This window comes from Otolemur garnettii, unplaced genomic scaffold, assembly GCF_000181295.1.
Source record: "Otolemur garnettii isolate 467f Iridium unplaced genomic scaffold, OtoGar3 scaffold00013, whole genome shotgun sequence".
NCBI classification, from domain to species: domain Eukaryota; kingdom Metazoa; phylum Chordata; class Mammalia; order Primates; family Galagidae; genus Otolemur; species Otolemur garnettii.
This window is the reverse complement of record NW_003852408.1, coordinates 13,153,677-13,169,282: the sequence shown is the minus strand read 5'-3', so window position 1 is coordinate 13,169,282 and position 15,606 is coordinate 13,153,677. Positions and strand designations below refer to the sequence as shown.

The following is a 15,606-nucleotide window of genomic DNA, read 5'->3' as shown; positions in this document are numbered from 1 at the left end:
TCCTCTTTGCTGCTCCGTAGTGACGGGGATTGTTGTGGTGTTGCAGAAATCCGGCCTTGGAACTGAAGACGTGCGTGCAGCTCGGTTCTTGGGACGTTTGGTTCAGCTTCTGAGGGCGGGGGCGAGTTGACGCGGTTCAGCCTTTGCTTGTCGCTTGGGTAACGAAGAGGAGACGATTAGGCAATCTCAGTGATTTAAATTCTGTTGATCTCGATTTGGGACTCGGACGTCCCCCAAGTCAGCCTAGACTGGGCCTAGAGAAAGTGGACTGGGTCAGGTATTTATCCCACAGCTGACTCTTGACCGCAAGTTGAGAGCCGAGGTGCCCTGCGGCATGGTGGAGACCAACTCTAGCGGACAGGAAACGCAGCTGTAGCATCTTGCTTTGGGGAGCTCTGTTTCTTAAACCCTTCTGCTTCAGGAGCTGCTTTTAAGTAACTTCTGCTCAGCCATGTCTCCAGCTCCAGCTCTTTCGTCGGTCTCTCTGTTTGACCTCAGTGCGGATGCTCCAGTCTTTCGGGGCCTGAGTCTGGTGAGCCCTGCGCCTGAGGAGGCTTTTGCCCGGGCTCTGCGTACTTCCTGTCCAGGTACCCGGGAAGATTGGGGCTGGAGCCATGGGCAACGTTACAAAGCTCTTAGGAGCTTATTGCTCCTCCAGTTTAGAAGCTCGCGTTGACTAATCTTTATGTTGGATAAAATCTGTTTTAAATACGCTTAATTTCTGGGTAGCTCCCAGCAAAGCCCCTCAGTTGTTTCCAAACAAGTCTTTAACTTCCTCATGTTGACACCACTGCCTTCAAAAACACTTAAGGGCGGCTCCTGTGGCTCAATGGGTAGAGTGCCGGCCCCATATACCGAAGGTGGAGGGTTCGAACCTGGCCTCGGCCAAACTGCAACAAAAAAATAGCTGGGCATTGTGGCAGGCTCCTGTAGTCCCAGCTACTCAGGAGGCTGAGGCAAGAGAATCGCCTAAGCCCAGGAGTCAGAGGTTGCTGTGAGCTGTGACGGTGTGGTACTCTACCGAGGGCAATAAAGTGAGACTCTGTCTCTGAAAAAACAAACAAAGAAAAAAACACTTCAGAATTCCTAGGTACATTTTCAGAATTCCTAGATGTAGTCTAAATTTAACTGGATTCCCATCAAATCATTCCTTTTTGTTGAATATAAAGAAGTTTATTATTGGTGTTTGGTTTTGGCTATGTGTTGGTGTTTGGCTTTGGCTATGTGTTTTCTTGCACTTCTCTTCAGACAAACAGCACACTGTTATTGGAAATGTAAACTGAAAAAAATGTGTCTGGAAAGTAGTTTTGTAGAGTTAATTTTTTTTTTTTTTTTTTTGAGACAGAGTCTCAAGCTGTCACCCACCCTGGGTAGAGTGCTGTGAGCATTATAGTTTACAGCAACCTCAAACTCTTGGGCTTAAGTGATCCTCTTGCCTCAGCCTCCTGAGTAGCTGGGATTACAGGCACCTGCCACAATGCCCAGCTATTTTTTTGAAATGGGGTCTCAGGCTCAGGCTGGTCTAGAATTGTGAGCTCAGGGCAATCCACTCGCCTTGGCCTCCCAGAGTCCTAGGCTTACAGGAGTGAACCACCACTCCCAGCTCTAGAGTTAAATATTTTAAATTTACCAAATATTATTTTCTATAGGATTCTGCTAAACAAGCTCTTTGGTTAAATACAATATTTATATTCATTTTACATATATCTTTTCAGGAGCATTTTTACTGCATAAAGTGATTGCTATATCATTTATTTTGTGATTATTAGATTGTAAATTCTTTGAAGGAAAGGTTATGCCATCTCTTTTGTATCCTCCTCTGCCTTGCATATCAGACACTGATTATAATTCCAGGCACTATGAATTTAGGTTCCCTTTCTATTTCCAATTACTCTTTCCTTATTTACGTTCAGGGGAGAGGGAAAGCCCAGAAAGAAAACTACTAAAAGGTCATGTGGATATTTCAGAGAAGTTATTTTGTTCATCCTGTGACCAGATCTTCCAGAACCACCAGGAACAGGTAAAAAGCTAGGGTACAGAGGTAGATGTTAGAAACAAAAGTGTAATGATCAGTGGGGAGAGATAGGCATTTAAAGTCTTAAATTAATAAAGGTCCATGCTTTGACTGATGCAGTTAGTGTTATGTGGTCATACTTCTTGGATTTCTATTATTTGTCTTGGTTAGTATGCAAGGGCAGAATGGGGCATATATCCACCTTCTGCTTCCTTTTTTCTCTTTGTACCAGAGGGAACATTATAAGCTTGACTGGCATCGGTTTAACCTAAAGCAACGTCTCAAGGACAAGCCTCTTTTGTCTGCCCTGGATTTTGAAAAGCAGAGCTCCACAGGTGATAACTGATGGGAGGACATGGGGGCAGAAGGCCCTACCTAGTTTAGTAGTTTGAAGAAAGATCAAAGATGTGTATCTCCTTTTGCCTTCAGGTGATCTTTCCAGCATCTCAGGTTCAGAAGACTCAGACTCGGCCAGTGAAGAGGACTTGCAGACACTGGATGAGGAAAGGCCTGAATTTGAGAAGCCTTACCGATCCCAAGGCTTCTACCCTCATCAGGTTCTTTTCCAAAATGCCCAGGGCCAGTTTCTTTACGTCTACCGTTGTGTCCTAGGCCCTCACCAGGCAAGTGATGGTACAGAATGTGTGGTCAACCCTAGCCTTTTGTACAATCTAAGAGGAAGCTTAGATTTCCTCTTAGTCCAGTCCATTTCTCACTACTTTCTTTTCTTCCTGTTGAGTATGGGTATCATACTTGACAATAGTCTTAGATTGAAACTGGCCTGTATCTTGGAAATAAAGTGTAATAGAATTAAATTTAGAAATAGATCAATCTCAGTTTGAATTGTGGTTCTATCACTTCATCTTGACAACCTCACCAAGCCCCAAATTTCTTTTATTTACCAGATGGAAACAAGTCTCAGGTTGTTGTGTTAAATGTGTTAATGTAGATGAAGCACTTAGCACTAACAATTGGTTTCTTGTTCTTATTGAATGCAACTGATAGAATGTTTCTGCTGCTTCTCTGTCATCCAGGTTCCCCTGCAAGAGGCAGAACTGCTGCTACAGAACCTACAAAGTGGAGGTCCCAGATACTGCGTAGTGCTCATGGCTGCAGCCGGGCACTTCGCTGGTGCAGTATTTCAAGGGTAAGAGGGTGCTGTATGGGGTAAGGATGCAGTGGAACCTATTAGCCTGGGAGCACCAGCTGATCTCCATTACTGAGTCTGTGCTTTCTACAGAAGAGAAGTGGTGATACACAAAACCTTTCACCGCTATACAGTGCGGGCCAAGAGGGGCACAGCGCAGGGACTTCGAGATGCTCGAGGTGGGGTGCCACATTCTGCTGGAGCAAATCTGAGGCGCTACAATGAGGTCACACTATATAAGGTGAGTTAGGCTTCCCAGATCTGGTGGTCCTATAATCCACACTTTTTTGCTTCTCAGTTCAACTCATTAAATACTACAAGTAGGACTCCTATACCTTCCAATTTTTGTTATTTCTGGATAGACTCAAGTAGAATAGGGATCCCAGGAGTCTTAGTCCTCTTTCTTTCTCCCTTTATGTTACCTTCTACCTCCCACTCCTTGTACATGATCTGTAGGCCTCTTTTTGGTTGGAAATTTAAAAATAGCAAGTGATGCAGGACTGAGGTACTCTCTCTTGTAGGATGTTCGTGATCTATTGGCAGGGCCAGACTGGGCTAAGGCGCTGGCGGATGCTGGGACAATACTGCTGCGTGCTCCCCGCTCTGGTCGGTCCTTGTTCTTTGGAGGCCATGGGGCACCTCTGAAAAAGGGGGATCCCCGACTTTGGGATATCCCCATTGTCACCCGCAGACCCACCTTCCAAGAGCTACAGCGTGTGCTCCAAAAGCTGACAACCTTGCATATTCATGGTAAGCCTTTGAACCAGATCCTCAGATTCTTTAGACCTCCCTATACTCTCCAGCATAAGCTTCAGTTTTCATTTGTATACTCAGAGGGTTTTTCAGCTTTTGGACTGCTGCCCAATTACATGTTCATTGCTAGAAACCTGGGCTGGCTTCTCCTTAGCTATGTTTGAGAAATATCTTTTTTTTTTTTTTTGAGTTGGAGCCTCAAGCTATCCCCCTGGGTAGAGTGCCATGGCATCACAGCTCACAGCAACCTCCAACTCCTGGGCTCAAGCGAGTCTCCTGTCTTATCCTCCCAGGTAGCTGGGACTACAGGCGCCCGCCACAACACCTGGCCATTTTTTGGTTGCAGCCATCATTGTTGTTTGGCGGGCCTGGGCTGGGGATTCGAACCCGCCACCTTAGGTGTATGTGGCTGGCGCCTTAGCCGCTTGAGCCACAGGTGCCGAGCTGAAATATCTTTCGTTTTATGGCAGGAGAAGACCCTCGAGAAGCAGTCAGGTTGCACTCACCTCAGAAACACTGGAAGACAGTGACAGAGGAGAGGAAGAAAACTACTAAGGGAGAAAGAAGAAAGCCCCCCACTGATGAAAATGAGACACATGGACAGAATGAAGAATCTCAGAAACATGGTTTGAGTACCATCTGGCAACTGTCAAATGTATTTGGGTTTCTGTCCTAGAATTGCAGTGGCAAATTCCCTACTCTTATAACCGACCTATTTCCCTATTTATAGATGTCCTTTTTTTTTTTTTAATTTGAGACAGAGTCTCATTTTGTTGCCCTTGGTAGAGTACCATGGCATCATAGCTTAAAGCAACCTCAAACTCTTGGGCTTAAGCGATTTTCTTGCCTCAGCCTCCCAAGTAGCTGGAACTATAGGCACCTGCCACAACACCCAGCTATTTTTTTTTTTTCTTTAAGAGACGAGGTCTTGCTCTGGCTGGTCTTGAACTTCCAAGCTCAGGAAATCCACCCACCTCATCCTCCTAGAATACTAGGATTATAGGCATGAGACACTGAGCCCAGTCTATAGATGTGTCCTTATATTACACTCACACACAGTGTCTATTTAGAAAATGGGGGTATTATAACAATTTCTGAGACATTGTTTAGTGATCTTTCCAGACCTCCTATTATCTCTTTTGCTCACGAATGTTTCCTCAGTACTTAGAAGAATCCTAACATGGTGTAGATCCATGTGTTTCAGGGATCTCTCATAGTTTATCTTTTATCGGATGCTGTGGCTTTGAGCTAAGGGCTACTTCATGCTTTTCTCTTTTGTGTATCATTCTAAGCCTACTTGCTCATATGCGTAGTCCAGGGACTTGTGCCTCTGTGTATCTCCTTCTTAGCCTGTCCTTGTCTGTGCTGAGAGCCTCATTTCTGCATGTGATAGAATGGACTTAGCTGTTGATGTGCTACTTTAACTGGGTGGCAAAATAAAAGCACTTAATTTAATTTTAGGATGATCTAGATTATCTCTTTATAGACAATTATTAGGCATCAGAGGTAGCCCAAATACTTCCACCCTCTACTTATTCCTTCAGTAGATTTCACAACAGATTTTTTTCCTAGGTTCGGAGTCAGAGGGAGAGGATTCTTTCCAGGTAGAGTTGGAGGTAGTAGAGTTGACTCTGGGGACCCTGGATCTTCGTGAGTTTGAGGTGTTGCCCAAGAGAAAGAGGAAAAGAAGGAATAAGAAGCAGAGAAGTCAAGACCAGGAGGCTGGGGTGAATATGACTCTTGCCCAGCAATTGGAAGAAGATGGGCCTTTCTCACAGTCAGCTCAGACAGCTGTAGCCCCCTTGGGCCCTTCACTGGATGACTCCAAGGCACCTGGTCAGCCAGAGCCCTGGGATGTGCTTCTAGCGGCTTGCCGAGCTGGCGATATTGGAATACTGAAGCTTCAACTAGCTGCTGGCCCTGTAGACTCTGGAGTTATGTCTCTGCTCAGTGCCCCATTGGGTGCTGGTGGCTTTACTCTCCTGCATGCAGCAGCTGCAGCTGGAAGAGGCCCAGTGGTTCGTCTGCTACTCGAGGCAGGTGCTGACCCCACTGTGCAGTAAGTAAGGGCATTTTGGGTTTAGAGAGGATAATTTGGAGGATGAAGTTGATATTAGCTACTTGACAGTACTCTGTTGGTCTGGTTGGGTGACATTCAGGCAACCTGAACCCATTTTGGGGGGTTTTGCACCCAGGGATTCCCGGGCCCGGCCACCTTATACTGTTGCAGCTGACAAATCAACACGTAATGAATTCCGAAGATACATGGAGAAGAATCCAGATGCCTATGATTATAACAAAGCTCAGGTCAGCTGGAAAAGGAAGCAGAGTGGGAAAGCATTGTAGATCCTGGCTGGATCCTTACTATTTCCTGGTAGTTTTATCAAGGATAGCTTGTGTAGTAATGTATCTTCCAAAAATCCTCCAGGTGCCAGGGCCACTGACACTAGAAATGGAGGCACGGCAGGCTACGCGGAAAAGGGAGCAGAAGGCCGCCCGGCGGCGACGTGAGGAACAGCTGCAAGAGCAGCGAGAGCGAGAGGAGCGCGAGCGAGAAGAAAAGCAGCGATTTGCGGCCCTCAGCGACCGAGAAAAGGTGAGGCTGGAGGTTTTCTCTTCTTTAGCAATGCTTCCTTAGAGGTTACTCCCTTCCCCAGTGTGTGGCTACCACTTCTTGGGTACCCTGTTTACCACTGGGGCCTCATCCTTAATACAACTTCTTTTTCCCTCAGAGAGCTCTGGCTGCAGAGAACCGACTCGCTGCCCAGTTGGGAGCCTCTTCCCCTCCAGTCCCTGACTCGACAGTTCTCAATGCTCGGTATGGGCTGGGGGTGAGTGAGTAGGTGGACTACAGTGTTGTAGGGGCCATTTTGAGCAAGTATAATAAGTACCTACATAGTGTTCAGAAAGGTCATTGAGAGGATTTGAGATGTTCTGGGAACATTTGTAAAACCAGAAATGTCTGGAGGAGAGCTTGGATTGGGATGTTTCTGGGGTACCTGTCCAGCTATTTTTCTTTCTATTGTTCAGACGCTGCTGGAGTTGTGGGGCATCCCTCCAAGGCCTCATTCCTTTTCACTACCTCGACTTCTCTTTCTGCTCCACACGTTGCCTTCAGGATCATCGCCGGGCAGGAAGGCCCTCGTCCTGATCTCTTACAGCTTCACCTGGCGCCAACTCTAGGCTCTGAGAGGGCATATTTACACCAACCCTAGGTTTCTTCTTTCCCATGAAACCAGGGAGTATTAGGGTGCAGGACACTCAGGAACCAGGGGAAAAGACAGGGCCACAGAGGTGTGTGGAGCTGGTACTATCTCTGGAACTTTAATCACAATAAACTTTGGCAAGGAATCTGTACTCATACTTATTCAGAGGCATTCAGGTCATTGGTTCCTTATGGTCACCATGGCCAGCACCAAGGGATCCTGCCCACTCCAAGAGTTACCTTTCTTTTAGTGCCCACTTAACTCCATTGGTTCAGAGATACTTGGTGTATCCGCTGAGAGGTAATAGACATATGTCTTATGCAAGGTGCTATTGAGTATAGGCTTATCCAAAAATAGGATTTGGGGCTGCGGAGGCACATTTTCTAGCTCTAGCAATGTGAGTTTGTTGAGGCCTCCCCTAGGAAACAGCAGGGGTCTTGGCACGTAGAGGGTCTGTTGTGGCCCCCGCTTTGTCCAGTACCGGCCCAAGTTAAACCCATTGATCCAGACTTGGCCCTGAGGGGTGAGAGGGGAGAGCAGAAAAAGAAAGAATCAGCTTTCTAGGGGAGTAAAATTATCCCCTTTTGAATTTCTAATCAGAGGATACTTTCTGCTTCCCCTCTCCACTGCCACTACCCCCAGCCCCAGCTACCACAATTAGCAATACCTTGGTCCATCCAGGTAGATATAGAAATGTGTCCCCAACAGGACCTAAAACCGGAAACTTTGTAGAGTAGAAGGTGGGGCCAGAAGGAGTTTGAGGTGGTGAACTTTTTGGCAACTGGAGGGGAAACCACCACTTTACAAGGTTATCAATTTTCAGAGGGAACATCATCCACCTGGTAAGGATAGTTTGCCCTAGAATAGGTGGTTCTAATAGGCCCTGTAGAGAAGGGAAATGAAAAGGCATCACTCACTAAGCTCTATGGCCAAACTATATCTAAGCCCTGGGATGCAACTAGGCAAAGTTAGCTCACCTTGAAGTCACTGCTGTTAGACCCAAAACTGAGCCTACCCATGTTCTCCAGCAAGATATCCAGTCTGGCCCCTAGATTCCCCATCAAAAATACTTTATGTCTCATATTTCGTTCCAAAACACCCTGGAACACCTGTGGATAAGTGATAGGATTTATGGTCCAGGTGTGCTGGCTCACAACTATAATCCTAGTACTCTGAGAGGCCAAGATGGGAGGATCCCTTCAGCTCAGGAGTCTGAAACCACCCTGAGCAAGGGTAAGACCCTGTCTCTACCAAAAATAGGAAAATTGGGCATTGCAGTGGGTGCCTGTAGTCTCAGCTATTTGGGAGGCTGAGACAGGAGGATCACTTGAACCAAGGAGTTTTGAGGTTGCTGTGATCTAGGCTGATGCTATAGCACACTAGCCTGGGCAATGGGTACAGGCTCTGTCTAAATCAATCAATCAATCAATAAAATAATAAAACAGTGAATTCATTTAAAAAAGAAGAAATGGGATCTATGAAAAGAAGGGTTCAACATGAGCTCTGAGTGGCGAAGGCATGGGAATCCAAATTAGGATACTTATTTGGTGGGCAAATAAAATGTAACTCATTGGTTAGCCATCCTTTCTAGAACTCTATCCTTAATCAAACTCTACCCCATCCCAGCTTATCCCTGGACACTCTGCATATGTGAGCAGGCAGTTGGGAAAGAGTAAATATGGGAAACTTTAAGACTAAGGGGTGGTGGGGAAAGGAGGAAATTGGGGCTCACAGCCGGGAATTAGATTCTCACCCCATCCACCATCACATAGGCACGGTCATGGACTCCATTATTTGGCACCCAGAGTGGAGTTGGTTCAAAAACGCTATGGGTCAAATAGGTCCGATACAACATAAAGCCATGGTCCTGGGTGTGGAAGAATGAGTACTTAAGATGAATTGAGAGATAAGCAAGAACACTGGAGAAGATAGAAAGCTGGGAGTTTGCCTTCCCAATCAGATGTGGGTTTATGCCTTACCTGTTTGACAGCCTCAAAGGTCATTGGCAAGATTGAACTGATGGGCCCTTGGGGGCATAGAAAGTCTAGGAAAGTCAGCAAATCCCCATCCTATTAGAATAGGGGGGAAGAATCAGAATGAGAGGAAGATTTCTGGATAGAGGATAGGAGAGGACAGACTACTTGAAAAATAAAGGGTTACTCTGAGAAAAGATGGAGAGGAACTTACCAACTGTAGAGTCAAAGGTCCAAGATTCATCTTGGGGCTGGGGGGAGGTAAAGGTCCCAAGGGAACTTCCTGGAACTGAGCCCAAATTCTCTCAGGAGCCATAGGAAAACCAGAGAAACAACACCTATTCCAAGACCCTAGAGCAGGTTCTTAACCTGGGCCCCAGGGACGGGCCTAAGGGGTCATGAAGACCTGTAATTTTATACAACACCTATTCCAAGACCCTAGAGCAGGTTCTTAACCTGGGCCCCAGGGACGGGCCTAAGGGGTCATGAAGACCTGTAATTTTATACACATGTGTTTTTCCCCACATAGTCCCATGAGTGAGTGGAAAACGCTTCCATGGGATACTCAGAGGGCTCTGTAGGCCAGTCAACAACCACCAATTTATGGGATCCCTTTAGAATTTGGGCCCCACCTTCTCCTCCCAACCAAATTAATAAAAGCCTTTGGAGTTTAACAAAGTGGTAGGGCACCTTGCTGATGATATTTCGAAGAGCAAAAAGCTTAGGTGTGGGGTCCCCTGCTTCAGATATAGGTGCATCATAGTCATAGCTGGTAGTGATTGGAAGGAAGCGTCCCTTCTCATCAGCACCTGAGGTTGAGCCAATGTAATTAATTCAACATAACTTCTGGATGATAAGACACTAAGCAAAGAGCTTCATGCAAAGAATTTTGCCATCAGAGGGGGCAGTGGTAGTCACATTCACCTTCTAGACATTTTAATTCATCTTAGATTCTAATTCTTTGTTTCCTCCCTGCTTCTTCCCCAGGGACCATTTAGACTCACCATTCCAGTATCCAAAGTTGGTGCCACCATGGAACATGTACCTGAAGTGGAAGTGGGGTGTAGATAAAAGCTTACTCATTGAATCTTAGCTTTTATCCCCAACTCCCAGTTACAGATTTGACCCCAGTATCTTCAATTACATGTTCACACTTGCTCCCAACTTGAGCATTTTCTCTAATCCTCTGATTACAGCTGGAACAGAGCGGGTAGAATGATTTTGGCCCCAGTAATCTAACCAGCCTGTGTAGTACTCAGAGTTCACCTAGAGTGAAGTGAAAGGAGCCATGAGTGAGAGAGAAATTGAGCTGGACACATTCCCATCCCTGATTCTTCTTTGATTTCCCTCCTCTCTGGCCCCTCACCAATGGTCCATGAGGTTCATACTTCCGAAGCAGGGTAAAGATTTTGGTCATGTTGTCAGCTGCACAAAGGAGGCAAAGGAAAAAGATAAATATCATAGAAGACATGTCTCTTCCTCCCACTCCACTCCCAACCCTTGCTTAGAAGACCTGGACCAAAATCTATAGTGGTATAGACTCCTTGGAGGGAGCCACATTTGAGTCCTTCAGGCCCATCTGTGGTAAAGAGCAAGATTTTATCTCCTAGTAGGGCACGGAAGAGCCCAGCCAGGTGCCTCATGTAGCTGAAGTCGCAGGCCTTGTAGCTACCATATTCATTCTCCACCTGCCAGGGAGAAGGAAAAATGGAGCCAAATTATGAGGTAGAGGTCAAGGACCCCTTGTACTGCCTTCTCCTTCCCCAGCCAATCTCCTCCTTGTACCTGAATGCTAATGATGTTGCCTCCATTGTGGTAGAGCCATGGATATATCTTGGGCAGCAAGACTTTGAACCATGAGTCTACTGCATCAAGGAAGTCTAAAGGAAAGAGCAGCGCTTTGCACATTAGGGACCACCACCACCAGCATAGCCCTCACCCCTAGCATCCTTACTAGTGACTTGAGTGCTGCCTATACTCTAGGCTGCAGTTTCTGTCCTCACCCCAAAGAAATCTTGTCAGAAGACAGTTTCAACCCTAAGCATTTGTATATTTGCATGTCAATGAAATTTGAAAACAGGAAATTTTTAAAGTAGTGTTTCTTAAACACATAGCACAGACCTATAATTATATAATCAACTCATACCTGATAGTGCTATGGAAGGAAAAGTCACAGAAATGAAGAAAGTCTGACCTGTCTTCTGATGTAACTGACAGTGCAGATGATCTTCAACTGAAAGATCATCACACAGGTTGAGTATTCCTAGTCTGAAATCTGAAATGTGCCAAAATCTGAAACTTTTGAGTACTGATATGATGCCATGCTGTTCCGTTTTCAGTTCCTCAATCATGCCATGTTCTTTCCCATCTCTGGGGGCCTTCGAATATACTGCTCTCTCTATCTGGAATGTTCCTGTCTCGCTCTTCACATTCCCAGTGTTTTCTCTTCCCTAGAAGTCAACTGAAATACTACCTTCTCAGAAAAGCCTTTTTCTTTCTTTCTTTTTTCTTTTTAACCCTCCTAAATTCAACCTTCAAGAAAAGCCTTTACTTAGGACTGCAAACTAATACAGTAGTATGGAGAATCTTCAAAGAACTCAAATTAGACCTCTCATTTGACCCATAATCCACTAAGCATCTACCCAGAATTAAAAAAATCATTTAATCATAAAGACATTCATACTAGAATGTTTATCACAGCTCAATTTACAATTGCAAAGATGTAGAAACAAGCTAAATGCCCATCAACTCAGGAATGAATTAACAAGTTGTGGTATATGTATACCATGGAGTACTATTCAGCTCTAAGAAAAGATGTAACTTTCATCTTTTGTATTAACCTGGATGGAGATGAAACACGTTCTTCTTAGTAAAGTATCACAAGAATGGAGAAACAAGTATCTAATATATTCAATTTTATTATGAAGCCAGTACATAATCTAACATATACCCACTCAGGAGAAAAACTTAATTCTATACAAGTCGGGGGAAGGGAGAACGAAGGGTGGGAAGAGGAGGGAGATTGGTGTGCTCCCATGTAAAGGGCACAAAGTGGGAGTATATGGCACACCTTTTGGGGATGGGGCACAATTACAAGAGGTACTGTATCCAACAAATTCAAATATTGTGACCTGGTTGTTTGAACTCTCATAACAACCTGAAATTAAAAAAAAAAAAAAAAGAAAAGCCTTTTGTGACCACCCTATCTTAAAGGGCCCTTTCTATTATTCACTTTCTCAACTCCTTGTTTATTTTCTTGCATATTTTTTATACTTTGCAACAATCTTATTTATAAGGTTTTTTGAGACATTGTCTCACTCTGTCACCCTGGGTAAAGTGCCATGGCATCATAGCTCACAGCAACCTCAAACTCCTGGGCTCAAGAGATCCTCTTGGCTCAGCCTTCTGAGCAGATGGGATTACAGGCACCCGCCCCAACATCCTGCTAGTTTTTCTATTTTTAATAGAGACTGGGTCTGGCTTTTGCTCAGTCTGGTCTCTAACTCCTGAGTTCAGAGAATTCATCTGTCTTGGCCTCCCAGAGTGTTAAGATTACAGGTGTGAGCCATGGCACCAGCCTAACAGTACATATTTGAATGATGACCTACAAGTTGGGAATGGTTTTGTCTGCTTTTGGCACCCAAATGGTTTTGTTGTTTGCTTTTTTCTATGTTAAATCTTTTGTCTCAACTCACCTGGATCTGAGGTTCTCAGATGAATGTTAGGATTTCGAAGCAACCAGGATGGGAGACCACCCTGAGACAAAACAAACAGACAGCAAGGAAGCACAGTAGGTATTGTTGTTTGGGGGTAGGTGAGGCTAAGAAGGGAGGAAGCTGTATATAGTGCTGGAAATAGCCCTTGAATGTGGGCAAATGAGAGTAGTCTAGGAACTGTAGATAGGTAGCTTTGGTTCTATCCCAGCTAACTCACCATCTCCCACTCTGCACAGATGTAAGGTCCTGGTCTCAGTATGACCAACAGGTTCGCTATAGCTGCCTCCTTCAGAAAGGCAATGAGGTCCCGGCTGCCATTAAAGTTAAAGACCCCAGGCTCTGGCTCATGGTAGTTCCAGGGCACATAACTGAGAAAGGAAGACGTTAACAGGGCCCAAGGTGGGGAGATGCTAGGAAAGCCTAAGGGCTCAGGCCTTGGGGATCTTCAGGAAACGTCTGGGAGGTCCTAGCCTGCCCTTTCCCACCCTTGGCCTAGGAATCCTGGAGCACTAACCCTTCTTCCAACCGAGTCAATCTTTCTTCCCCGTCCCCCTTCCTAAGCGGGTGTTAGGAAAAGCGAATCCCACCCTCCTCCACTACTCTTGCGAGCACTTCTTACAACTGAACAGCGTTGAGACCGCTCAATCGCATCTTCAAAAGCCGGTCTGCCCAGAGCACACGCGGCACCCGGAAGTAGTGCAGGCTGCCAGATACATAGCGGAACGGGGCCCCATCCAGTAGGAACCTGTCATGATCCGGATCCACTATGAACGACCGAGTGTCTGCCTACAAAGGGAAAGACTTGATGCTCAGCAGAAATCTGAGTGAGGTTCAGAGTCTACCAAGGGCAGAGATGATGGAACAAGACTTGCCGATTTTGTTGCTGAGTTCCTCTGATCTGCCGGATTTGATCCCACCCTACAGCTACCCGGCCAACCGGTTCAACCCTCTCATCTCACCTGGGGAAGCAGCAATTCCAGGAGCGGCAGCAGCAAGAAGGGAAGGCAGGGCGGCTTCTTGGGAGCCATGGCGCTTACGGGGCTCCTCTAGTCTGAGACCGTGGTCCGACCATCACGTGTTGGATTCCTGGGAGGGAACTTCAGCGAACAAGGGGGCGGAGACCACCTCAAGTTGCCAGGCGGTTAGCCTGAACTTTGTCTCCAGCCTGCAGCCACCCGCTACTCTACTAGTTTGTAAAATCCTCTACAATACATCTTGCTACTCAGAGTGCAGTTCAGGAACCAGCTTCATCAGCGTCACCTGGGAGCTTGTTAGAAATGCAGAATCTCAGATCCTACCTCAGACCTATAGAATCAGAATTTGTATTTTAACAAGATTCCCAGGTGATCTTAAGCACATCCATAACTGACAAGCACTGCTTTACTAGACAGTGCTCCCTGAGGGTGGGGACTGCCTTGTTCACCCTGAGCACAGGGCCTGGCACATAGCTGGCTAAATCTAGATAAATGGTAGAACTAAGGGGCAAAACCAAGTTCAGAACCAAGAGAAACAGTGGGGAAATCATGGCGTTTAGGAGTGTGGAAAGAGGAATTAGATTAAAAGCTGGACCTTTTTCCGGGAGAACCCTCTTTCCGCAAAAGAGCCCATCCTGGCCATTCCATCTTCTTTGGAAGTGCACCCTTTTCCAACTTATCCCTCCTTGCCTAGGCAAGAGATGTCAAAGACAACTGCTTGGTGCCAAGGCTTGGAAATTTGTGAATTTCCATACATTCTGCCTTTCACTGTCCCAAGCCTGGGTATGAGGGTCAGGGTAATAATTATTATTATTACAGTTTGTTGACACTTAGGGCTATTGTGTTAGATACTGTGCTAAGGACTTTACATCTCACTTAATCTTCAAATAACTCCATGAAGTAGACAATTATTCCCATTTTACAGATGAGGAAACTGAAGGACAGAAACATTAAGTAACCTGTCCAAGGTCACACAACTACTTACACAGAGCTGGGATTTGAACTAGTCAGTCTGGCTTCACCGTTAGTGGATTTTAACCTTAGATTCTCTTATACATACTTTACAGCTATGAAAAGTGAGGCTGAGAGAGATTAAGTAACTTGCCTGAGATCACACAGCTAGAAGGCAAGGCTATTAAGACCTGATTTAGAAACTAGCAATCGAGTTCAAGACCCTGAACTCTTTTTTCTTTTTTTTTGAGACAGAGCCTCAAGCCATCCCCCTGGGTAGAGTGCTGTGGCATCACAGCTCACAGCAACCTCCAACTCCTGGGCTAAAGCTAGTCTCCTGCCTTCACCTCCCAAGTATCTGGGACCACAGGTGCCCACCACAACGCCCGGCTATTTTTTGGTTGCAGCCATCATTGTTGTTTGGCGGGCCTGGGCTGGATTCGAACCCGCCGCCTTAGGTGTATGTGGCTGGCGCCTTGGCCACTTGAGCCACAGGCGCCGAGCCAAGACCCTGAATTCTTAATCACTGAGACTAGGGGTAGTGGGATACAGGTCAGAGCCTCAAACATTGTTCAGGATAAGAGCTCTAGGAGTCCAGGCCGTAAGCACCCGCCCCTTCCTGGAACCCCCTGGGGTGGACAGTAGTCAGCCGCTTTCTGGCCCCAGCGCGCCAGAGGAATGAGGCCTCCTACCTCTGACATTGGAAGATGGAAGTCCTGGGGGCCTCGAGCCGAGCCCGGCTTTGCTCCCCTTTGGCGCAGGTGCCTGCGTCTTGACCCCTAATGAAGGCCAAGTAGGGAACCCTTACCCGGGTGGTGGGACCCGTCCACCCCCACATCGTCCGGACGCCCAGCGGTTGCTAAGATACCGCA

The 15,606-nt window shown here is 46.2% G+C and overlaps 2 protein-coding genes across 6 annotated transcripts; one reads left to right on the top strand and one right to left on the bottom strand.

Annotated features, from left to right (window-relative positions):
* Window positions 1–29: 29 nt before the first annotated feature.
* On the top strand, window positions 30–7,281 carry ANKZF1 (ankyrin repeat and zinc finger domain containing 1). Of its 5 annotated transcripts, none has more exons than XR_002772094.1 (13): window positions 30–587; window positions 1,914–2,020; window positions 2,247–2,349; window positions 2,444–2,637; window positions 3,049–3,161; window positions 3,255–3,402; window positions 3,683–3,911; window positions 4,385–4,546; window positions 5,487–5,954; window positions 6,110–6,221; window positions 6,343–6,510; window positions 6,647–6,732; window positions 6,945–7,265. XR_002772094.1 is itself a non-coding variant. In XM_012802181.2 (13 exons), the coding sequence occupies exons 1-13, from the start codon at window positions 452–454 to the stop codon at window positions 7,063–7,065; spliced, it is 2,160 nt and encodes a 719-aa protein (XP_012657635.1). In that variant the 5' UTR covers window positions 30–451; the 3' UTR covers window positions 7,066–7,281. The 5 variants fall into 5 exon arrangements, 4 of the variants coding, with proteins under 4 accessions (XP_012657635.1, XP_012657633.1, XP_012657634.1 ...); XM_012802181.2 differs by having other exon boundaries at window positions 4,385–4,540; window positions 5,487–5,973; window positions 6,945–7,281; XM_012802179.2 differs by having other exon boundaries at window positions 4,385–4,540; window positions 5,487–5,973; window positions 6,647–6,745.
* Window positions 7,214–15,571, bottom strand: GLB1L (galactosidase beta 1 like). Its single transcript, XM_003784927.3, has 17 exons — window positions 15,427–15,571; window positions 13,769–13,895; window positions 13,429–13,595; window positions 13,027–13,177; window positions 12,789–12,849; window positions 10,879–10,973; window positions 10,607–10,781; window positions 10,460–10,518; window positions 10,238–10,359; window positions 10,098–10,138; window positions 9,784–9,902; window positions 9,308–9,382; window positions 9,100–9,189; window positions 8,874–8,987; window positions 8,098–8,229; window positions 7,788–8,003; window positions 7,214–7,636 (listed from the first exon to the last, which is right to left on the bottom strand). Exons 2-17 carry the CDS (start codon window positions 13,835–13,837, stop codon window positions 7,367–7,369), a joined length of 1,956 nt encoding a protein of 651 aa, XP_003784975.1. The 5' UTR covers window positions 13,838–13,895; window positions 15,427–15,571; the 3' UTR covers window positions 7,214–7,366.
* Between the last annotated feature and the right edge of the window lie 35 nt (window positions 15,572–15,606).